Source organism: Pelecanus crispus, chromosome 2 (genome assembly GCF_030463565.1).
Source record: "Pelecanus crispus isolate bPelCri1 chromosome 2, bPelCri1.pri, whole genome shotgun sequence".
Classification (NCBI taxonomy): Eukaryota; Metazoa; Chordata; class Aves; order Pelecaniformes; family Pelecanidae; genus Pelecanus; species Pelecanus crispus.
Window position 1 is genome coordinate 12,145,343 of NC_134644.1, and position 25,803 is coordinate 12,171,145.

General features: G+C 40.8%; 1 protein-coding gene across 2 annotated transcripts in view; it reads right to left on the reverse strand.

Annotated features, from left to right (window-relative positions):
• Positions 1-25,803, reverse strand: part of DIP2C (disco interacting protein 2 homolog C) — a 328,337-nt gene that overhangs the window by 37,604 nt on the left and 264,930 nt on the right. For both annotated transcript variants that reach the window (XM_075728269.1, XM_075728268.1), the window contains 8 exons: positions 24,954-25,063; positions 24,052-24,132; positions 20,179-20,302; positions 16,495-16,616; positions 13,740-13,851; positions 13,510-13,619; positions 10,596-10,726; positions 393-561 (listed from right to left, as the gene is read on the reverse strand). In XM_075728269.1, coding sequence (XP_075584384.1) covers positions 393-561; positions 10,596-10,726; positions 13,510-13,619; positions 13,740-13,851; positions 16,495-16,616; positions 20,179-20,302; positions 24,052-24,132; positions 24,954-25,063 — 959 coding nt within the window. The remainder of the gene's footprint in view (positions 1-392; positions 562-10,595; positions 10,727-13,509; positions 13,620-13,739; positions 13,852-16,494; positions 16,617-20,178; positions 20,303-24,051; positions 24,133-24,953; positions 25,064-25,803) is intronic.

Sequence of the window (25,803 nt, forward strand, 5' to 3'; positions counted from 1 at the left end):
ATTTATCTACAGGGGTCAAAACCAAACTAGTACTTCATATAATCAGGGCATGCATAAAACATAATATACAATATAACGCTCCTTGGGCCTCTTGGACATTTACACCTCCGTTTTCCAACACTTGCCTATCAACACAGGCTGCAATACAGATCAGAAAGCTTAGGTAAATAAAAGCCTTTCCTTGATGTTTAAAAGCCTTGTGGTCTGAAAGAGAATGACTGAGATTTATATATAGCGTTTGGCAAGGAGTAACATGGGTTCTGTGGAAGCTGCCCTTGCCTTCTGATGGTTTTCTCCTCGCTGCAGACATTTAGCACAGCGTTCAGCGCAGGGAAGGCTCTCAAACACCACCGTGCAGACGGCAGGTTGTGCAGGACCACAGAGTTACTCACCTTCAGCGACTCTGTTTGCGACCCGAGTCCCTTAGTACAAAGCTCCATGACCGAATAGGAACAAAAAGTGTCTCTCACTTTGTACTGACTCACGGCAAGAAGCCACAGAGCGGGATTGGTCTCCAGTTCTGAGGGAGGAATCAAAATAGACTGGTGTCCTGAATAAACGCTGTAAAGACACAAGATTTATTAAGGCATGCTAAATGCCTGTGTCCACAGATGTTTACAAGCTATGGGGCACTAGAATATAAAGTTTATCACAGCACTGAATGAAACATGTAATGTCTTACAGTGCTCTACAGGTCCCGTAGTTTAACATGAAGTTTAACTCTGTTTTTTGCTATACCTTCAGAGGAATGCAGGCAGAACATGCTCCTAAAATACTAATTTACTCAAAATGCCCGTGGACTTTGCTGTTAGAACTGTACCAAAGAGAGCAAAATAGCTCGGTTATTAATGGTGCTAATAAACAGTATTATAATATCAACAAAAATTATGTGTTGCTGATAAATAATTAAGATTGAGTAATTACCATTTTAAGATACCTTGATTAAAAGAGTACTTGATTGCTTACTATGGAAACAACCTCTCTCCTGCTGGGGGAAGCAAGAGGTTCACAATCATCTTCAAGGGAGTAAATCTGCCCCCAATTTAACAATCCTTGTGCCTTTAGTTTTCTTCTGTGAAAGTTTTATGAACTTTTAGAACCCAAATATACTACATCTCTTGATTATTGGATACCCAGTGAGCATACATATTGAGAAAAGACACTTATCAGGGTCCCTGAAGGACAGAATTATGTCAGAGCTAATTTCTCTGGTACCAAAGATTCTCCCTGAGGGAAAAAAAAAATCCCAATTTGATGTCTTTATTTCCCGTGGGTCCTATGTTGTTCACTCATCTCAGACAGGCAGATTTACCATCAATTTTACAGTCCCCCTCACATCTTAATTCATGATTTGTAGATATTTCAAATCAGAACGGTCATAGCATAAAACCCCCAAATCACAGAAGTTCTGAGAAAGGACCATAAAGCCCCAGAGATTTATGATGCACATGAGAGAAATTCATTTGTGACTTGAAAACTTGAAATGCCAGCTTGGTAAAGTAAAGCTGACGTTTTCAAATCCAAGTGCCTGAGGCAAGACACGAAATGGAACTTTATTGTCAGGAATATGAGCATCTCTGTAACATTTAACATTAAGAAGATGACACAATTCGTTGCAGTTTTTGAAGATGGGCTGCTCACACAGCTTCCCTCCTTGGTGAGTGAGTGTCCCCACTCCTCCCAAACCCAGATGAGAGTGCTTTCAAAAGGTGTGCAACTTAGAACAAGGTTTGTGTGACCTGGATGTCTTTACTTGGTATGATAAAGGCATAAAAGGTGTACAAGTCCAGCCACAATGGCAGTTAATAATCCAAATAGTTTAGGTCTCTGCTCAAGTATGAGCCAGAGGATGTCATGGAATGAATATGTATGAACTACAGTTCAAATAATTTCATTTATCACACAGTAAAAATTTTACCTTTGAATGCTTGTCCACATTTATGCCACTCTTGATGATTCATGACCAGCGACTTGCCACAGAGCGATGTGTTCTCAGATACAGTTGACATAACGACCGCAGGACGGTCAAATGAAGCATTATGCTTTTATGTTGCTTTATGGAATCAGAATAAAGCATGACTGAACCTTCAGCATGTGCTTCATAAACATGTGAAAAGAGATGTTGGCAAAGTCACCCAAGCCTGAAAGGAGTATGCCCTGAGCTCAAGCAACAGATCAAACCCAGCTAGGGAGTAGTAACAGTTTTGACTATAAATATTACACTTCACTCTTTCTTTCTCAGCCAATTCTATTTTTTCAGAGAAGACCAAAAGGTCTTAGTTCTTCGCAAATTTAAGGTTAGGGCCTCACAAACAATCAAGGTGTGTGATCTGTCTGGTAAACAAATAATTCTTACCAACAGGAAGCTGTAACCACTCAAATAATAACCTGGGATGGGCTCCAATCTGTACAAACACGGTATACAGAGATTCAGCATCAAACCCTTCCCCCTGTCTCTGAACTCCTCTAGTTGATGCAACCACTATTAGGAGAAAAAACAATCTGCACAATAATAAACAAGCTGCCAGGGGGTCAAATGTAGGAGAATTATTACTCAGAACTACATTAAGAGCCCTTAAATGCCACTTATTCAACTGGGCAGAACATTCCAAGATAAAAACAAAATCAAAAGAACAAACTTTATCCCTGCACTGAAAAGTGCCCACACAAACTCCACAGTAATAAGGGACGAAAAAGCCGCATTGCTTTCATGAGAAAAACAGAATATTGATTCCAAGTGCACTGTACCAGGAAAAAGTCCAAAACGGTGGAATTTGGGAATACAAATTTACGCCAAAGACAAATCTTTCCCCCCTCAGCAACTCTAATGAGTGGGGGTGAACTGTCTCCCTCTCTTGATCGACTTATGCTGGACAAGTAAGAAAGATAGTTGTGTTTGCTCTTAACTTCCCACCAACAGCCATGCAGCAAAGCATGAGGATTTGGATGGAAAATAACCCCAGCTTCTCCAGTTTGAGGGAAACAAACACTCTTATGATCAGGCTTTGACTGAAAAAATCACTCTGATTAGGCAGAAATAAATTAAGATGTTGCTAGGACCTTTTCTGAGTTTTCTAATCCCTCAGAAATGCTGAGGAGTTCAGAATTAAACTGCAGAGCAGCAGGAAATATCTAGCAGGAAGGAAACTTTCTGTGGTGCAGAACCTCAGACATGTGCTGCTCCTGTACATAAACCTACAGAAAGATGATAGCGTGCCTGGAAACTTGATGACCAACACAGGCTTTGCCTGCTGAGCTGTGGTTTAATAACCCATGTGTATCATCTGATTTGCTAGAGCAGTTGGTGGAGCTAGGAGAAGAACTACAAAGACATATTTCTGGGGCGAATGTGCCAGTTCCCCAGCTGAAGTGGTTTATGCAGCACCTGGCCACCGCAATGTCAGTCATAACTTGGCTCACCCCCCTGAATCAATCTCACAAACATTATGTAGGTTTTGTGAATCACTCCAAGCAACAAAATGTTCCTGGTAGCCACATATCTTTGCAAATTTGCAGACTTTGTATCTCCACGTTAACCCCTGAGAAGCTGTATGTCATCAGTGTTTTGGTGGAGGGAAGCTGAGAAAAAAAAGATACTCCTTTGTATAGCTGGTTGAAACACTTCTACGACTCCGGTGGTTTCAAATCACGGTGGTATGTTAGAGGGCGTTTGCTTAGTATGGATGCCAACAACTAAGCAGAGGACCATGCACTTGAAGAGTCTGCAGTTGTGGAAGGCTGCTTTAGAGATGCTGGATAAAGCTAGATATGGTCCCAAACCTGTAGGAAGTTCTGTCAGGGCTGCCTCTGTGTAATTCTAGGTACGGTAGAGATGTATGGCAGGTACATCTAGGTATGGTACATGCTAGATATGGTAGAGCTGATCCTGAAACTGTGGCACTGAACAAATAGACAGTTCCATCTCACCTTCTTGAAACATGACAGTAGTCAAGAGATGGTTACACTGTCGGCTTTGCTATTCTCATACTGGAAGCAACAGAATCATGGTGAATGCTGTGGGATGAGGGGGATCAGACGGGTTATTAGGAAAAGTTGGGGAGTTAAATATAAATTGTGGAAGCTAAAATTACCATTCTGAAATTGCAACAATATACGCTATATTGGAGTAGGCGCAAGAATTTAGTTATATAAATACTGGGAAGAAACTGAAGCAAGAATGTTTCTTCCACTGCTGTAGAAATCTGTTGTCACAAACGTAACCATCTCCTGATGTGAGTCTTATAACAGGAGTAGACACAGTGCAGAACTGCAGAGACTATCTGACAGACCTGGACATCTTTTTATCAGTCTCCACCATTTTTAGAAAATGCAAAGGGAGTAGGCAAAAAAAGAAGGCAAAAAGGGAGAGTGACTATAGAGCACCCCCGCATCATCTTGTCACGACGACTTTGAGGATGCAGATGCAGAGTGAAACGCAGTGGTAGCTGAGGTGGGAGATCACCTTTTGAAAATGGTGTCTTCCTTTAGGGAAGCAATCTGGGGGAAAAAAAGTATTCACGTGGTGGACAAAGCCTTGGATTTTGGCAGTAGGTGAAAAGCCTTGTCTGCCTGCACTGAGCAAGGGCTGCCCAAGGACAGGAATACTCCAGTTAAACGCACCAGGATGTATTTTGGTATGACGGCGCCATCTGATCACAACACCGGTTCCACTACCTGGCAGGCTGTTTTGGCAGCATACGGAGATGCCTGGAAGGACATCTTGGCAATTAACTGTTCCACTGAATCAAAGATTTACCCCACGTTGTGCTGAGGCAAATTAATAGTAAAGTCTGAGGTTTTATTATAGTTCCAGAAATTTCAGCAGGGCAATAAATGCTTACAAATGGCAACTGCAATTTGGAATTGCATTCTGGCAGGCTACTGACCCGCTGCTGCCCTTACTTTTGGCGTCCTTCTCGGGTGACATACGCTGCTTTCCCACTTAACTGCAGGAGGCAGGCAGGTACTGCTGAGTCTTACAAGTATATGCATTTTTTTCTGCATTTCTACAGATGATATTTGTCATTTGGTGATGAGGGACAGGTGTGGGAATTGGGCATTTGGTAGGGCCTGAAATAACTGAGTTGCCATGCACATAATTCAAAGTCTGTGAAAACAGTCTGCTTGCTGAGCAAAAGCCTTCACAATCATCTGGACCACAGCTTGTAGGAAGGAAGGTACAGGCCACAGAGGAGAGTGTTTGGGCATATATATGACTGAGGCTTCATAGGACTTGGGCCAAAATAAAATCTTCAGTTCTCCTGGAGACCCACTATATGCACAAAAAAGGGGCTTTTGGAGAACAAGTAAAGGACTTCACACCATCTGCAGAGTCCAAACATGCCCAGCTGGTATACAGGGCACTAAGAGCATGACTGTACATGGTAAGCAGATAAGCAATCAGTACTGGAAAGACAGAGATATCTCACAAAGAAGTTTAACTAATGTACAGCAAAAGGCATCATTGTGTAGGGTACACAAATTTTCCCAGAAAGGAAAGGACCTTACCCATACACCTTGACAGGCTTCTACATCAGTAATTGGTGCTGGTACCCCAACCAGATGCCCATAAGCCTTTGGTTACCACTGAAATCCAGTATTTTGTTCCCGTAGTGCCTGCACTGCCTGCTGGGACCATGCTGTCTGCCCAGAATGAGAGCCAGAGGTGACTCAAACTTCTTTTTATTGGCACGTCCTCCAAAAGCTTTAACCTCCTCCTTTCAGGGAAGTGTCTCAGCAATCTCTGAGTCTCGCAAGGGATGCTTTCTAACGCAGCTCTGGGCTGCTACTGGGCACTTCTGAACTGTCGTGTTACTTGTCACTGGGAAGCATGTTGCTGACGGCTCCTGAGCACAAACACATGACCCAGCAGCACCAGCAGTGGAAATCATACCGTCTCTTGACAGAACCTGGTGCGCTCAGTGCCATTCCAACACAAAGTCCCTTTACCCAATGTCCTGGTTTCGGCTGGGATAGTTAGTTTTCTTTGTAGTAGCTGGTATAGTGCTGTGTTTTGGATTTAGTAGGAGAAGAATGCTGATAACACGCTGATGTCTCAGTTGTTGCTAAGTACTGCTTATGCTAGTCAAGGACTTTTCAGCTTCCCATGCTCTGCCAGGGGAACAAGAAACTGGGAGGAGGCACAGCCAGAATAGTTGATCCAAACTGCCCAAAGGGCTATTGCATACCATATGGCGTCATGCTCAGTATAGAAACTGGGGGGGGTTGGCCGGGGAGCAGCGACCGCTGCTCGGGAACTGTCTGGGTATCGGTCGGTGGGTGGTGAGCAATTGCATTGTGCATCACTTGCTTTGTATATTATTATTATCATTATTGTATTGTTATTATTATCATTACTATTTTACTTTATTTCAATTATTAAACTGTCCTTATCTCAACCCAGGAGTGTTTCTCACTCTTACTCCTCCGATTCTCTCCCCCATCCCATCGGGGCAGGGGGAGTGAGCGAGCGGCTGCGTGGTGCTTAGTTGCTGGCTGGGGCTAAACCACGACACCTAAATACTTCAAAGCAGGCGAGCAAGTTCTAAAAATTTGGCCACTGTTTCCTTTTTGCACTGAAGGAAAAAGAGAGCCTGCCATCTTGCCCTACATGCAGAAACCACAGCCTAAGGTTAATTGGATGATATAGACGGCAGCGTGATTTCTGTTGGCACTGGCATTAGAGACATCCTAAGGCAGGCAGAGGCTAAAGATGTCCAGCTCAGTTGATTACAACACAGTTTGTATTTACAAGCCATTGCTCAGACTTGAGCACCACTCGGTGCCTTAAGCACCACCTCTCCTGCCCGTTACTCCCCGCTGTGAGGGCAGGTCTGCAGAGCTGGTGGAGTTAGTCTGTCAACACATTGCAGAACTCGCATATCACGGTAAGTCAGGGCTTTCAGCTGCCCTTGAACCTTCTAGACTTGAGGCAGGTTTAAGAGACCTGTTGTGATGTGGAAGAAATACAAATTGCCTCTTCCACAAATTGCCACTGGCTAAAGACTCCATGGGAAATGGGCGCATGGCAGCGTGTGGGCAGACGCACCTTTACATTCCTCCTGGCCCAGTAATGCACTTTGCAAAACACATGAGAGATGGCTATGTTCATATCGTTCACTTCCCATGTCAGAATTATCCTTTTGTGATGTGGCATTTAGGGTTCTTTATGCAGTCTTGCCTTTAATTTGCTATAAATGGGCTGGAAATTAGGTGAAATGCTCATGCCTGCCAGGTATCTTCAAGTTAGCCTAAAAAACCTAACAACAATTAATGCGTCCTAGCACACTAAAGTTTTCTAAAATGCAGTTCTCATGTTAATGCTGCCATTCCTTGCTTACTTCTTGCACAGTTCCACCTGTTTGGTTAATAAGAAACCTTGCAGTCTCTTGCTGCAGAAGCTACCCAGCGGCACCACTGGGGACTTCAGCTTGTGGCTATGGAACAGAGACAGCAGGAGTAGGACAGGAGAACGCCACTTCACTGCACCTTACCTGGAAAATCTTCCCAGGACCATTTTATAGCATTCACGCTATTTATTATGTGGCCACTGTGGACCAGAAAATTCAGTTCCTCTGGTTCAGTTCGAGTCTTACTGACTTGCACTATTACAACCTCAGTTTCTGAGAATATGTATATATTTTATATAAAATTATTAATGTACTTAATTTTAATTTCAGGAAGGACAATTCTATCTTCCAGTAGTAAAAGCAGAACTGCAATATGGGTTGGCTTAGCTGGGCTAAAATGGAGGGAAAATTCTTATTCTATTGCATCGCTCAGCAACTATCAATTAAGCAAATCCTCACTAACAAACTGTAGAATGCTCTATTCTGCCCCACAGTGAGCAGCACTAAGATAGGGACATCTTAATTTCAGGAAGCATTTTTGAACAATGGGATTTAGTATTGATTTTTTTTTACACTGGAGGACACATTTTTTTTTTCTTTCAAAGAATGTAATACATTTTAAAATGTAATGCAACACAAGTCAGAATACTAGGATCACCCTCTCAGAATGGATGAATGAGATCATTAAAGAGAAAAACGCAAAAATAATGTATTCTTTTATTGAGTCATTGGTAAGAACCTGTTAAAATTAGGAAGTTTGGGGTTTGTGAACTCACATGGGGCTGATGACTGCTGCCACACCCAGGCCGTGCTGTTCAATGACAAAGGTTCCAAGGAAACCCTGCTGGAGCATGCAGCCAGTTTAGAGGGAACGCAGTAAATCCCCCTTTTTTTTTTTTAAATGTATTGCTCTGCTTTGCAAGGTTTCTTTTCTTTATTATTTTATACCCATTAGGCCATAAAATAATAAATTTTTTAAAAATAAAAACTTTGCAAAACTATGCAATATATACCAAACTTACCAAAGGGCTGGCTCCATGCTCCAGCAGCTTTCCTAAGTAGCTTTGACCTCACAGAATGGGGCATTCTGGGGCACCACAGTGGAGCAGGCCAGCACAACATCTAAGCACCTACAATGGGGATAAAAGGTTAGTTTTTCTTTCATTCCTTAGTCAATGCCTCCTTTCATCTAGTTAATAAAGGGATTAAAATGTACTTGTCATTTTAACCGCACCCAGCACAGGAGGTTGCTTTCTCTTCCTGCTGGGCTCCTAAAATGAAGAGTTCCTGTTTGACTCTCAAAACCCCCTAGCTGATCAAAAATTGAAGAACTAACTTAATTTCCATATGCCATTAGAAGTATTAATTTAGTTAATGGGAGTGGTGACAGACAATCATAACTTTACAGTAGAATCCTCTGAGGTAGATATCTGGGCTGTAAAATGTTGGGGAGGATATGCGTATGCTAAACTACAAAGAGTAAAATGCAAAGTTGCAAAGTTTTAAGTTATGAAGAGTAAGAGTCTAATAACCTCCCGGATGTATTTTTTGCTATCACATGAAATAATACTAATTTCTAAAATAGTAATGAAATGGAAATTAAGTTTGTAAGTGGGATTAATGAAGCTGTATCTGATGTCAGCTTTCTCTAAATGACAGTCGCAATTTGAGCAGCCTGCAATTTTTCTGGTTTTATAGGAACAGGAGATCAGTGGCAAAGAAAAGATTGACACGATGGTTTATAAGATTAGAGTGTTGCTGGCCTGATCTCAGTTCCTTCAACTCCCTCATTTCCCTTCTCTTCTTTGAAAATGGTATAAAATTTTCTATTCCTTCTATAAGAACAGACCTTCATTGCCTTCTCCCAAAGGCTTGCTGCCTTATTCACTTGCCAGTCACAAACAATCCGCTACTCCTAAAAGGCTGAATACTATCAGTATTGGGAAGGACCTAAGGGCAGCAAATGCTTATTTGTTGCAGACATAGTTCTGGAAGAAACAAAAATTTCTGTATTCAGGAGAGTCATGTGCACCACAAATTACTTGGGTTTTTGGCAGGTCAACATTTATCTGTATTTTACAGCTCTATCATGATGTTGCATAGAAGTAATAATAAGTAATAAGATGTGAAAAAAAATTATTTTTCAAAACAAAGAAATCTCTAATCCCTGTGTAAAATCTGAAATAATATTAGGGCAAGTATAGTTTAAATCAAGAAAGACTGATCAAGAATGAGTAAGATAATACCACTAATCTTTGGCCCATTTAATATTTAATAACAAATATTTTAAAAGGGCAACAAAACAGGCCAATAGCCTACTTTTAAATAAACATTACTTGCTGAAAACAAATTGTTGCAGTTGTTATCAAATAATGCTTCCTTCAGGTATTTAGTAAATTGGTAAGAAGTTTATCCAGAGTATTTTTATTGCCCTGGGTTATCTTCATTTTATTAACTAAAAATAGCAGTACTGCTAACACCAAAGAACTTTCTGTGCAGGGAGCAAAGATGTCGGACTACTGTGACTCTAAGATGTTGTCATAAAAATGTGCTCCATTAACACTCCCATACTCTTCCCCTTTGCCTCTGCATCGACCCAGCTAACAAACAAAAAAAAAAGAAAGAAAAAAATCGATGGAACTGCTTTCAGTGCTGAACTGCAACTTCCCTGGAGTATAGAGATTGACAGAATTGTTAAATTTCTAAATTTCTTATTAACAAAAAAAGCTGATTCACATTTCACTAGAAATGTTTTTTTCTGATAGCTTTGCTACAGCCATAGAAGTATCCTTCTGCAAGAAAACACACTTCCATGTCTCTGCAAAAATCACATCCATAAGTCCCACAAATGAGGAAGTCCCTGATATCTACTTGTGCTTTCAGATTAGAGAATGAAAAAGAGGACACGAGGAAACCACTTCCTTAAGGTAATATTGGCAGAGAGCTGCCTTCATCAAATAAAACTAGCCAGACCCTGCAGAGACAGCAGTAAAACAGCAGGAGGTCAATGAGCAGCCGTGTTGATGCTCTGCACTCATACGTCTAAATACCTACGGCCATGCCCAGCTCAAACAAAGCATGCTCTCCGTACAGCACTCTCCATACAGCTTCCAGAAATTCCAATTGCCTATGTCATTCCCAGAGGTATTGTCTGTTCTTCCCATCCTTTTATCACTCACATCATCCGGTTTGTTGTGTTATAATAAAATGCAAACTGTATTTTAAAATGTTGAGGAGAAACCTCACCTGCAGAGGCACCAGAGGACAAACCCAAGTCCACAGTAGGGGTCCAAGCAGATAGCGACTTCTCTGGAGGGATAAAGCTCACACTGCAGCTTAATAGAACGACAAAAGGCACTAGTGGCTGCATGAGACATCTGAAAGACAACAGCAAAGTAATTAAAATGATCAACTATGTCATTCGGAAGGCTCATTCCCAAACTGCGCCAACTGCTTAAATCAGTTACAGGATAAAGAAAACAAATAAATATTGACTTCCTGCTTAGTGTAAACACACATGTAATTTATATCTAAGAAAACATAATTTTCCTTCAAGAGGGCATCCAAATAACTGTGACAGGGGAGGGGAGACAGAATGGATGGTACGTTTGAATTGATTTAGGGAGAAAGCCGTGAGTGGTTTAAAGATGTGCTCCAAGGTGTATGCAAAGCTAACGATAACAAGCTGAACTTTCTGGAAGAACAAAGGAATGACTGACTGCAGGATCCGAATGTAATCTGAAGTGTTTTGTTGACCATCAGTAACATACTTCTAAGTACATATTTCTTAATACAATAAATAAAAAATGCCAACGTACTTTTAAAATTGAAGAGGATTTTGCACACAAAATGGTACTAAGGACCTAATCATTTGGTGATAAAGATCCCAAATAAACTTAGTAAAGGTTCTGTAAAATGTCTTCACATTATCCAGCTCCTAACTGAGAAACAGGCTCTTAAAACCCTTGCTAAGAAAGCTCAGATATAAAACAAGCAGAAAGTAGAAACAAAAAACCTGATCAAAAGGAAATTATTCAGACTTTTTTCCTAGTGTTAGGATGTTTCCCACACTCACCCATCCTGGCTTAGAGGGTCTAACTAGAGTGGGAATCTTTTAATCTTTGTCCTCTCTGTTAATAACAAGAAAGATACCTGTGTTAGAAAGATAGCCTGGATAGGATTTAACTCATCTAACCTTTGATCCCTGCCACATACTGAGCTAGCTGCCTTATATACTGTTAGAGCCAGTGGAGAGGAACAGGCACTTGGAAGGTAATATGTATTTGATCTTAAGGTAAACAGGGGAATAAACCTCCAGAAGTGGCTTTTTCTCCATTGCCAATGAGAGCCATAAGTGAGGCTCAACATGTTCCAAGTGATGCAAAAAGACCAGCTCAAAACAGGTGTCCACATGGTGATCATCCGCAGTTTGCAGAGATTAATTCCACTCTAGCTAAAACAAGACCACTTTTTCACACAGGACTAAAATGAACGCTGTAGGGCCACAACTGGTGTTATTCTGTGAATTTTGGCACCATACTGGGTGCAAGCTAGTGAAAAAGTTTAGAGTAAACGTAAGTGGAATCTACTACTTCAAAGTGATTACAAAACATTTATCAACTTTTCAGAAGCCACACAAGTTGTTTAGCCATTTTTTTAATTTAGCACCACTGCATTATGAATATAAGCCTTGTGGCCTCTTATGATCCTTTTATAATTAATTAATCACTGGTGATGATCTAGTAGATGGTAACTGTTTACATAACCTTGCTGAGTCAGTGATCTGGAGGCTTTGTGATCCAGATATCAGAAGCTAATCAAGAATTCCTTGAGAGATTTATCTAGATTTCCCTTTAGCCACATTAAGAAGAGGTTCTCTGACTTGCCCTGCCTTTGACTATCTTCGAAGCTTTCCAAATACTGACTTCGCACAGTTAGTAGTCATTTTTCCAAGTCTGGTAAGGTGGAATTCAGACTTGATTTAATATGGATGACTGCATCTGAAACAATCATTTAAGGCTCCCTTTAGAAGAAATGAAGACTTATGTGACATTCACCCCATTCAAAAATAGATGTTTCAGATAAGTCAGATAAATTACACTCTAAAAGTCCCTGCTTCTCTCTATTGATTGTTGAGGAGCCCAATGACTAGTCCATGTCTGTAGGCATTGTAGCTATTTAAGGTTAGACGAAATGACTCTTCCAGGAGTGTCCGATATGTGACCTTCAGCCAGCTCAGCCATTTAACCGTCACTCAGCCTTGGGCTGGTCACTCCACTGCTCTGTGCTTCAAATTCTCCATCTGAAAACTGGGAAAATGATGCTTTCTTTGTTTAGAAAGTATGCTGACAGCTTCTGAAAATAAGACGCGTGATGCCAAAGAGTATAAGGAATTCAATACAGGCTCCTAAGTGTGATATGTCATCAAAAATTGCTGAAGTTATCATAATCCTTGGATATGCAACAGATAGGAGTAAGGAAGTAACAGGTAAGAGTAAGAGAGTGATTTTTACTTCTGCCTGCGTGTTAGTGAAACCAGCACTGGAATAATATGTATGTTAGCTAGAAAAGACAGCTTTCATAAACTGTGGCCAGACTGTTGGAGAAAATGCCAGAATAGAGATGTAAAGAGCTCAAGATGCTGATGTTTATCAAACAAATCCATCAATGAATTTTTTTGCTGATTACTCCCGTACTGTACTGGGTGAATATACCACAGACATTGGCAGTTCCCTTAAAAGCATGAAGAAGAGAATACTGAAAACCAGTGGCCAGCAGTTGAGTTGCAAAAAAGAGCAAACAGTGAATGGGCACTGGAACAAGTAGAAAAGGGATGGCCAGGTCTCATTTCCTTCATAAAAAGGAAAGAATATATGCTTCAGTTGAAGAATGCTTCAGGCAGACAAGCTATTGGGCTATCCGCAGGGATATCGGAATTAAACTTTTAGTCTGAGGAGTGAGGCTAAATTCACCACGCACAGTACCATAGTGAGTACAGAAGAACTAATTTCATGTTAATGGAAACAAGTAATGACTGCAAGGGAGGAAGCAATTCAATTTCTATTAATAAAAATCAAGAGGAGTTACAAATCAGGAGCAATGTACCACCTGCCAGCCAGGCGTGACAGCAGGAATGCCAGCTTTAACAAGAAGTCCCTACCTTTACCCCTGCTAGCATGCCAGTTGTGGAGACACTGAAGTCAAGGTAAGCAAGCGTTTCAGGGTTAGAAGGTTTGTAGATCTGTGCAGGCCGCTTCTTTGGCAAATCGTCTAGTGAAAATAGAGAAAGAGAATGCGTGTATCTTACTCCCATGACAGACAGACCTCTTGAGTGCTTGACAAATACAATGATAAAAGAAGACACAGAGGTCCCCTAGCCTTAGTACTCACCTGTATCTAGTACCGGAGGCCATGTTCTGACATCCACTGCTGCTGCCGCCTCTCGCGACCGTAACAATTTACATATTAATTGTGTAGTCATTAAGCAGGCAGAGCGGCTCACCTAGGAATTTAAGAAATAAATAATAATGCAATGGGATACTGATTAATTCTCCCATGAAAATGAGCAAGACCATGATTTATTTTCTGCCAGAACAGGACACAGGTATATTAGTCTTGTGTTTTCCAATTAGGAGGTGGAAAGATGCACAAAAAATGCAGCTCACAAAGCAGACAAAGTCATGTGAGTTTTACAAATTACATGAAAATCGCACTTTGAGAAGAATGTTGCAATGAAACTAAAGGCACCTTAAGTGAGAATGTGACTTTTTCAACACATTGTATCAGTTATCAACCCAGAATGCCCGTACAGAAGACTGTGACCAAAACATTTCCTATGTGATGGTAATATATCTTGGTTTATAAACAATATTTTCACATAAACCATAACCTAGCCTGACATTTAAATGAGTAATTTTACTATCTTAAGTCAATTTTTTGTTAGCCATACATTCCTGATTCCTGTGCCAGTGTGATAAACCACTGGGAACTCTTCAAATATCAGCAAAATAGCTCTAGACCAAAAATTGTGCAGGTGGCACTAAGAAATGAAATGGTGAGTTTACTGCAAATACCATCTGCACTGAATTTTAGATGACACATGCTGAAGGTATTCTCCTTTTAGATTTGCTATTTTTAAAAATACATAAGTAGAAACTACAAGAATATTTCCTACTGATTATAAAAAATATTGTATTTAAGGAAATATTCAGACAAATGTAAATATGAACACTGTTAATCACTGAAGACAGTACAGAGGAAAAACTGAAAAGGCAGCATCATTTTTCTTTTCCTCAAACTTTGAGAATCTGTGCAAATACTGCTGAGAGTATTTTTTGTTTAAGGAATCTGAGACATTTCATTGCACACTGAATTTCCAGTGTTTAACCTAAGGAAATCAGTAACCATATGTACAGTAAATTTTACCACTGAGCAGAAAAGATCAGCTTCTGTTCACAGTAATCTCATGGAGGTCAACTTTATACGTCAACTTTATAGAGTACATGAGGAAATTAGGAGCATACAAGCACTGACCCAAGCTCTACTTACTTCTAACCCCGTGATTTCCCTGTATGGGCAATCTAAATATTTCAAGCTAAAAGTGAAGACAAATGAAACCATTGCAGCATCCCTCAATCCAATCATGCCACTGCCATGGCAAGGCAAGGTAATTCTTACATAGCTAATCTTAATCTGTGAAAATCTTGATTTGGGACATAGTGGAGCCATAAAACAAAAGGAATGTCAAGAGTTGGTGGTTACCAGCCCACTCAGGAATGATATTATCTGGAAGATCAGGACTTTTATTAAAATACAGAATGTCCATGCCTGGAGAATAGCAAGTTGGAGGTAAACATGTAGGGACAGTGGGAAGGAGAAAGACATCTGACCTCCATGTTAGCAGCTGCTCAAGATGGGGCTCAATAATGTTCAGTTATATTTTGCTACTACAAGTTCATCACCAAAACACAATTATGTAGGCCAATTTTGCTCAGAAGTTGTTCTTACTGACTTCAAAAGGTGCTGTGTAAACATATAGCATGTCAGCGGGCTCTGACCCCATCACAACAGGAAATTTATAAGATTGCATTGGCAATGAAGGAACAGCCTAAATATTTTAATTTCTACAAGGTCATCCCTCTCCAAAATGAAATAAAATCTTGTGTGAAACAGAGCTGAGATGGTTTTAAGTCCTACTGGCATTAATATGGCTAATAAATGTCAACGTTTTATTTAAAGTTAGTCTATTGAAGGGATGACAATTACAAGTCAGCTTAGACCTGTCCTAGTTTTGAATCAGTAAACCAAACAGATCTAGCTTGGCTATTAAACATCAAAGGAAAAACAAAATTACACATTTTATATAACTTCTATAATTTTAACAACTGATGTTTAAAAACTGTGAGTGCCAAAATATTAAATAACGAGAACCCTGAAGACAATAGGACAATTTCTCATACCTCTACTGAAACTTTGTGGCATCTGATGCCATAAAGAAAATATCAACATTCATTAGAAATGTTAAAATCACATTTGTTTCAACTTGTTTTTTCAGATACTCAGAATTCCATTGAACAGATTAGAAACTGCCAGATGTAAAAGGCTATCTCTTTGCAACCATTTTAGTTCCCTCAACAAAGACTAAAGATAAAGCCAAAATACCAAAAGAAAGTATTGAATGAAAAAGTCTAAGTAACACTTCTCTGGAAGAAACAGAATACTGACCAACATCTTCACAACAGAACTTTGAATTTGCTTCAGACTGCAAAAAAATTAGATGTACAGAGCTGAGCACAAATCACCAACAGGTCAAGCTAAGCTTTCCATTGGTATTTTTCTCAATAGTCAGTGTAGCGTTGCCAGGTGAGGCATCCTGCCATTCTTGGCATACAGCTAAATACAAGAAAACACTTCAAATATATTTCCTGAAAGGAGTAGCATAACTGTGGCAAAATGTGACAGCGGAAGTCAAAAGGTTGTGTGCTGTCAAGCAGTGTTGACCCTTGCAACACAGTGAAGTCCTGAATCTTTGGAAGGAATACAACTCTTCAACCTACACCACCACTCACTGAAGTTACCGCTCCTAAAGACTACGCACATCCACTGCCCATTTAATCTGTTTGTACACTTTCAGGTGTCTGCTCACCTCCACAATCATCTTCACTGTAGGTAACGTAGTAGCTATGTTCTGGGGATGTGGAGGTCGAACTGTTATTGGCACACAGCCTGCATACAGGCATCCATAAAATGCGGCAATCAGGTCTATTCCTGCATGAAGAACAAAACAAAAATCCTCCCCTGAAAATCAAATAATTTAATCACAGACACCTATGTCAGCATAAATATTACTTGGAACTCAACTCAGAAGGTTAAATGAGCGACTAAGCCCTTTAACAGACTTCTTTTTCAGTCCCTTGTCAGTATTTGTTCAGCTTCACTGATTCCTTTCAATTGTACTGTTCTTCTGAGCATGAAAAAACAAAGGCGACATGCAACGCTGCAGCCAGATACCATCATTTAGGTGAACTCCACTTTCATGATCAGGAAGTAACCTGTTAAAAAGACTGATTTCTACAGATTAATTATGTTCCTAAATTCACATTTATAGACAAATGAGAGTCTGCAAGAAGAGGGTTGCCCCAGCAAAAGGATAAAGTAGGATGATGCCTGTTCTTATCAGCTCCAGAAGGAACATCTGGAGGTTTCATTCAATACTGTCTTTCTCACGCCATTTTTTTTCTCTCCATCCTTTGCTGGATGCAGGGGGGGAACATTGTCACCAAGGATGATGAAAAGGCTGAAGTACTTAATGCCTTCTTTGCCTCTGTCTTTAATAGCCAGACCAGTTATCCCCAGGACATTCAGCCCCCTGAGCTGGAAGACAGGGACGGGGAGCAGAATGGAGCCCCCATAGTCCAGGAGGAAGCAGTTAATGACCTGCTACACAACCTCGATGCTCACAAGTCTACGGGGCCGGATGAGATCCACCCAAGAGTACTGAGGGAGCTGGCAGAGGAGCTTTCCAAGCCACTTTCCATCATCTATCAGCAGTCCTGGTTAACAGGGGAGGTCCCTGATGACTGGAGCTTGCCAATGTGATGCCCATCTACAAGAAGGGCCGGAAGGAGGATCCCGGGAACTACAGGCCTGTCAGCCTGACCTTGGTGCTGGGGAAGATTATGGAGTGGTTCATCTTGAGTGCGCTCAACAGGCATGTGCAGGTCAACCAAGGGATTGGGCCCAGCCAGCATGGGTTCATGAAAGGCAGGTCCTGCTTGACCAGCCTGATCTCCTTTTATGACCTGGTGACCCGCCTGGTGGATGAGGGAAAGGCTGTGGATGTCATCTACCTGGAATTCAGCAAAGCCTTTGACACCGTCTCCCACACCATTCTCCTAAGGAAGCTGGCGGCTCATGGCTTGGATGGGCATACTCTTCGCTGGGTAAAAAACTGGCTGGGTGGCTGAGCCCAGAGAGTAGTGGTGAATGGAGTTAAATCCAGTTGTCAGCCGGTCACAAGCGGTGTTCCCCAGGGCTCAGTTTTGGGGCCAGCCTTGTTTAATATCTTTATCAACTACCTGGATGAAGGGATTGAGTGCACCCTCAGTAAGTTTGCAGATGACACCAAGTTGGGTGGGAGTGTCGATCTGCTGGAGGGTAGGATGGCCCTGCAGAGGGACCTGGACAGGCTGGACCGATGGGCCGAGGCCAGCTGTATGATGTTCAACAAGACCAAGTGCCAGGTCCTGCACTTGTGTCACAACAACCCCATGCAGCGCTACAGGCTTGGGGAAGAGTGGCTGGAAAGCTGCCTGGCTGAAAAGGACCTGGGGGTGTTGGTTGACAGCCGGCTGAACATGAGCCAGCAGTGTGCCCAGGTGGCCAAGAAGGCCAACAGTATCCTGGCTTGTACCAGGCATACTGTGGCCAGCAGGAGCAGGGAAGTGATTGTCCCCCTATACTTGCGCTGGTGAGGCCGCACCTGGAATACTGTGTTCAGTTTTGGGCTCCTCAATACAAGAAAGACATTGAGGTGCTGGAGCGTGTTCAGAGAAGGGCAAGGAAGCTGGAGAAGGGTCTGGAGCACAGGCCTTATGAGGAGCGGCTGAGGGAACTGGGATTGTTTAGCCTAGAGAGGAGGAGGCTGAGGGGAGACCTTATCGCTCTCTACAACTACCTGAAAGGAGGTTGTAGTGAGGTGGGTGTTGGTCTCTCCTCCCAAGTAGTTAGCGATAGGACGAGAGGAAATGGGCTCAAGCTGCGCCAAGGGAGGTTTAGATTGGATATTAGGAAAAATTTCTTCACGGAAAGGGTAGTCAAGCATTGGAACAGGCTGCCCAGAGAGGTGGTGGAGTCCCCATCCCTGGAAGTGTTCAAAAAACTGGTAGACATGGCACTTTGGGACATGGTTTAGTGGGCATAGTGGTGTTGGGTTGATGGTTGGACTGATGATCTTAGAGATCCTTTCCAACCTTAATGATTCCTAGTTTTTACATTCATTAAAAAATAATCCAGCCACCAAGCCAAGAAAGATGAAATTACTACTCTACCCTTAATTGGTTTAGTGGTGGACTTGGTAGTGTTAGGTTAATGGTTGGACTGGATGATCTTAAAGGTCTTTTCCAACCTAAACGATTCTATGTTTCTATGATTTTTAACCTCAGATATGTAGCTTTGACTTATCTACCTGAAATTTTACAGTAAAAAAGGGAGTCATGATTTTGAAATCCTGCTTCTAACATAAAAATAGGTGGTGTTGTATATAAACATTGACTGCAGATGACAGATTTTGGACAGCAAGCTTCAGGCTGTCTAAGGAGGCTGAACAGACAACAGCACAAAGTTCCCGTGAATACTGTTGCTTAATAGCTCCCTGGTGCTGTACACAGGCCATGATAAGATGACAGTGGATGTTGTTTTATTCTTTCAGTGGAAAAGGATCTTGAGTACTGATAGGTTATTGTTCCTTCAATAAAATGCTTTAATCTTGGGAAATGATATACAGAAAATAAAAACTTAAGTTTAAAAGACTAGTCTTCTATTGTGGAAAAGGTTTTCTCATATTAACTGTTGAGAAATTACTCCTATAAAGATTTAACTAGTACCTTGCAGCCCTTACAAACCAAATATCACAATACAGACCTTAAATCAATCTTTTTATTTCACCAACACACATGAACTGTTAAAGATAAAAGAGCAGCACTAGATCAGAAATAATTTCAAGCAAATGTCAAACATAGTACCGGGTAACACATGCTTAAAAGCCCTTATGTCAAAGGATGAAAATCCAAGCCACAGAGAGCTGTCTAGGTTTAAGATGTATAGAGAAAATACTGATTCTAATTTGGTATTTCTTAATCATCTGCTATTTATTCATCATATTTCTACTCTAAAAAACATGGATTACTTCCTAGGTATTGCTGCTTTGCCCTCATGAAACACAGCACTTTCAAAAGGAATTCAACAGGTGAATCTAGGAACACACAGCAGATGGAATATTTTAGCAGAACTGTGTGCTCATAAAACAGTATATTTCCAGCAAATTAAAAGAAAAGCAGTAACTAAATTTGACTGTTTATAAGAGACAGGTTTTAAAACCACAGATTAATCTTAATCTGAACCCAAAGAAATAATATCTATGTGCATATGCAAAGAGAAATTCTTTTAAATATGTTCAACTAAGTTCAAAGAAATGTACATAAGGCAAATATTTTGTGTTTTGCCAATTAACATCATTTAGAGGTTGGTAACACCACCAATGCAGCACCATTCTAAAGGTTCTTGATAAACTTTTGGGATTACAAAGGTACCAAACATGGCAGTTCTTTACCTGGTGGGTAAACCAAAGCCACATGGTCTCCATCTTGTAAATGTCCTCTTTCCATCAACATGACAGCTATCTTCTCAGCTCGTTTATGTAGCTGGACACATGTTAGTGAGTTGGCTATTGTTCCCTGCACAGGAAGACAGATAAATGTCACAGAAGATAATGCAATGTGCTGAAACTCTGTTTTCCTCTGCACCTTAGAAGCTACTGGATGAGGTGCAGCCACAATATGTCATGCAGTCAACTTAAACATGGAAACCTTCAGCCTTATGCCAAACTGTAGCTGGAAAGAAAAAAGATGTTTCTCAGGCAGAGGAATGTTCTTCGTTCCCCTCTCTGTACCTCCTGCCCTCAACAGTTTTTCCTCTCTAACCAAAGGAGTACAGCACCATGCTAGTATCCTGCCCTTGTAACTTGTATTCCTTCCCTTGCTATACAGGCAGCTTTCCTGCTACAGCTAGGAAAGTGCCTTTATGGTCTCTGCAGCAATCTGCAGAATCTGTGGAGAGCAATACTGGAAATTGCACTTTGTTGTCTGCACACTGGAAGGAAGCCAAATGGCACAACAGAAATACTTTAAAATACAAGAGATAAAAGACACAGGAGAAAACAATACTTTGTGATGGGGAAAAGAATTAGTCTGCAACAAAAGCGAAGCACATGCATATAAATGAAATAGAAAAGAACAGCATTTGTTGAATTTGAGTAACCCTGGTCAGCATAAAAAAAAGGGAAAGTGACAATATGCTACAGTTTGGCAATTCAAATAGTGCTACAGTGTTTTAAATTGGGTGAGAGTTGTGGCTCTTGCGTTGCCTAAAAATATGTATGCGTGTATATATGCACACACACAAATACACTTTTAGAGAAACGAATACATCTGTATCACAAAATTCACTACCACAGTTGACACCTCAGAAGAGGAAATCTAAAAGTGAACGTTCAGGACAGACTGCCTGTGCCTAGACCTGGTCTCGACAGGTCTGGGCTGAGATAAAGCAACAGGGCAGTACAGGGAGGGCTGCACCTCTCTGCTTGTGTACCCGTTCTGTGGAAAAAGAGGATTTCAGTCTCCAGTACTGCTATGATATACCTGGCACCTATCACAAGCACTAAGTTCACTTAAAAACAGAGAAGCTGAAGAAACTGGGGAAAAAAAAGGTAAGAAAATACATACAGTTAAAAAGAACAATGTATCAAAAATGGAATGGAATGCAATGCAATCAAAAATATTGTATCACTGTCCTTACTAAGAGAGAACGCAATAGGGTCTTGTGTTTTAAATAAATATTCTTTACACTCTGTTTTAACAAGGCAAGAAATAATAAGCATTTGGCTTGATTGCTGGTTTCTATCCACCATCACCATCCCACAGACCACCGCAGTATTTATTGACCACAAGCTTCAGAGAGGAGAGAGCAGTTTGATAAAGGTCTAGCACTGGAAGTAGTGGCATGTTACCAGGCATCACTTGGCATTTACAAACTTTGTAACAAACTATACACAAACTCAAACACTGCCAACAAAGGACAAACCTAACTGAAAATAAAAAGGGCAAAGTCAGGGCTTAGCATTCCTCTTCACAATCTTCAGCAACCACACTTACTGAAATGCACTTCAGGCAATTTTAATCAGTCTTCTGAACAATGCAGAGATCATTTCACTAAGAAAACTTCCTCTAAACACTTATGCAACTATAAGGATGTTGGACTAGAGATGGCTTCCATCTGTCCAGCCCCAAACATGGCCAAAGTGACCTGAGGTCTGGGTGTCCTCGTCACTGTAGACCTGCCAGTAGGAATGTGCTTCAACTCTTCATTCCTTCTTTCAAGAAATTGCTTGTTTGCATAGTCATAGGAAGAAGGACCTTTCATATCTCCACATACATCAGAGGCACAGGCCCCACTGACACAGAAACGGAATTGCTGCAATTCATGTAAATTTGTGCAAAACTTGTTTACATTTAAGACTTCTGGCACTTGCTGCATGTGAACCAGCGGAAAGGCAGTGTTTATATGAAGTGCAGGAAAAGAGAATCCTGTTGTTGGACAAGAATCATTGGCAAGCACCAAGCAACTATTCCCTTCGGATCTTTTATATGAGGTGTCTTACAATGTAAAGGTGTTGCAATCCTTCATGACACACACTAAAAACAATGCACTGTGCTAATTTTGAAATATTCCAAATTCTCAACAAGCCTGGGTTACACGAAAACACTAATCTCAGTGGACTTCTATTAGTCATCCACTGCAAGATGTTTGGATGTTTTAGAACAAAGTGTACAGACAACGTGCAAGGAAGATAAAAAGGGAAAAGTTACAAACCAGAACTAAAATTCAAGATGGGCAATAAAACTTGCCTAGGCTAAAACCCACCAAACCTGTCACTCCTTTCCATAAAACATTAAATCTCTCCATAAAGCATTAGGTCTCTCAAACAAATTTAATATGATAAGATACTCCACACTGAGAGTATTAAAGGACCAGAGAAACTGAATTTCAAATTCAACTATTTTTCACTTCTATGGAACGATAAACTATTTTGTTAATCCTTGTTTTCCACATTGTGTCCTTCCCTCCCACCCTTTGAACCCTTCTGCCAGCATGGGAAGTCTGGCTTTATTTAAAGATCAAAAGCAACAGCCTGTGTGGATATCACTGTCTCTTTCTCACAGCATCTTTGCTCCTAACTTACAGGACCAAACAATGCACTATTGTAATGGTGTAATATTGACTCTATAAACAGCATTGCCTCTCAAGTTTTCTGCTTTGACATAGACAACTACATTACTGCTTCACTATTATCTGTCAAGTTGCACATGTTCACATATTAGCTATTAATCTGAACTTAAAAAAGGTCATTTAATGACTTACTGGTAGCCTCAACCTGAACTTTGGTACCAGCACTGTAATATGGGCTGGGGAATCATATCCTGTAAATACAGTAAGCGGTCATTTCACAGAGGTTCACAAATTACTGGAGGTTTAAGAACCCATCAGAGTTGTGTAGGGACCACATGGGCTGAGACAACACCAACTACTCCAGGTGGCCCAGGGGAATAGCACTATTCCAGGCGCCTCCGCTCCTGGAGCCCCTCACACACTACGTATGTTTCCCAGTTTTGACAGATGTGTCTAGATGTACTGTGGTGGGATGGTTTGAAACCAGACTTTCTCTGCAGTGGTCTTGGGAATCATTGGTTTGTCGTCTACAGTCAAGAAGTGTAATCTTGTAATCTGTAATCACCCATTCTTAGTAGAGCCAAGTTCTGTACCATGTGACATGCATTAATTCATTTTTGATAAGCAATGAAATGCTGTGCCAGGCTGGCAGCTCATGCAGGCTGTGCAGAGAGATTTATTAGTGATCCTCTGCAGACCTCGTTGGATTCTGGACATACATCTTCTTCTCTTCACCTCCTTTCCCCATTCTTACACCTCCCCAACATGGTCCAGTCTCAGAACCAACAATCGTTTTTTATTTAGGCAAAATGCTTTGATTTTGCCAAGCCTGTGCTTTTCAAATTGGAAATCAGGATGGCGAGCAGTATTAAATACTACTCGTCGGTATAGGAATGAACAGTATTGAAACAGATTTGCAGTGTCAGCTCACCCACAACATATATGCGGTGGAAAAAGAAATGAGAAATGTGTAAGGCATGTTGTCTGATACCAGAGCAACCTATATTTTGACAACTGGCAATGACTATTCTCTTTTTCTCTCTGCCTCAGTGAACATTAAATATAACAGCTGAGTATTAATAGGAAAAGGAACAGAAAGGTCGCGTTCAGCCATAGCATGAGCAGGTGCAGCTGAAATACCAGTGTGCCATTTTCCATGCCGCAGCCTGTCAGAGTAACGGTCTGAGCTTCTTACCCTGCAGTTGAGTAGAGTGTAAAGCACATGGTCAGGAGTGGTCTGAGCTCTCCACTGCAACACTTCTGAGAGGAAGAGGAACTGAAATAAAGCAAAGTGATAGTCATGACACTAAATAACTTTTCAGGTTTAAAAACCTGATAATTATTTTTGCTAGTTTAGCTATGTCTTTCTTATTTACATGCTACATTTTACATTAATACCCAGAAGCACTAAACATGAATTAATTCTCTTGTCACCACACATATTTATAACAAGGTGCTTTTGCATGGTAGCAGTGGCCTCTCTGAAGTGAAACCACCGCTGGGCTTATGAGATATTACTACATATACTTTCAAAGCAATAAACAAGTTCTTACTGATCTCTCTGAATTTAAGCACAATTTTAATTCTTTAGCTGCCTCTCTTTTTCTTACTATAAATATATAAATATTATACAGCTTAGAACTTACTAATTTAATTACTCACATTTAGACCTTACTAATTTAATTACTCACATAAGCCCCCAAAAGAGCCGAATTTCAAGTTAATTTTACAGGATCAAAATAACAACAAATAAGGTCAGGACCATATATGCAAACAAAATTCCCTGGACTCCACTTGAACTGGTAAAAAAGATATAATAGAGGGTGATTTCTGGTTAGAAGCCCCATTAATACTTTCCACCATGTTTGTTCTGTTGTCCCATGTACAGTTGTAAAAAAAATCCATACAGATGAAATGCAGTGATCCCCCCTCCTGTCTACTTTATATTTAACTGTAAAGGGCGTTCTGCAATATTTTAGCATGAATTAGAAAAAGCAATCAACAAATTCTGCAATAATAATAATACTATCTATGTACTGCTAAGTGTCCTGATCCTATCTAGCTAAATGTAAGCCGTATCAGAAAAGTTTAGCTTACCTTTCTGGCTTGGTCATTATCTTCTATTTGCCCCAAGTCTCTACCACTGGCCTGTGCAATTCTTTTTCCAGAGACCAAGTTCCCCACCATCACAGAGGCAGGGCCAATTTCTAGAATAAATCAGAAATGTGCTAAGTGCAGTAAAAATCCTTCACTTGTGCATGAAAATTCTTTTTATTTCTTTTTCGTTACATGATATTTTCCTCATTGTTATCCACAATGCCAAACCTTAAGCACATCTCTGTTGATGCAAACTTTGGCTGATGGACCAGAAGTAGCTGGAAGATACGCAGGCCTGGATTTATCCTCTCTAAACATACTTAACTGAGGAGCCCATTTAGCATGGGCTCTCTATAGCCAGAGACACATCCTGTCTGCCTTGATATGGGGAATCTTTGGAAAATTCAGCTCCTAATATAGGCATGTCCATTCAAGTGCCCAAAACCAGATGAGATGTATCCAGGCTTCAGGGACAACGTTCCTATTTCTCTCTTCTGTTCCCTGGGCTAAGTTGCATCTGTATTAGCAATTCTGTAATGCTATAGACATGAAGTGACAAGGATTAGGAAGGCAGATGGTGCATATGATAAAATATATGCAAGCCCTTTAGCACAAGGTAGAGACTGAAGAAATATAATTTAACTTTAGAAGAGAGGAAGATGTCAAGGCTGACACTTCTCCATGAGGTGGATTTCACTGATGTTTTGTTGCTGCCATTAGGGGAAAATACCTGTCTCTCAAATACCACCTATGCTCACGTTACCATTTGTTTTCTGCTTCTCCAGCATGGATTACTGACTAACTGCAATTGATACCTGGCTTTACCTCTGGTCTATGATGTCCAAGCTTC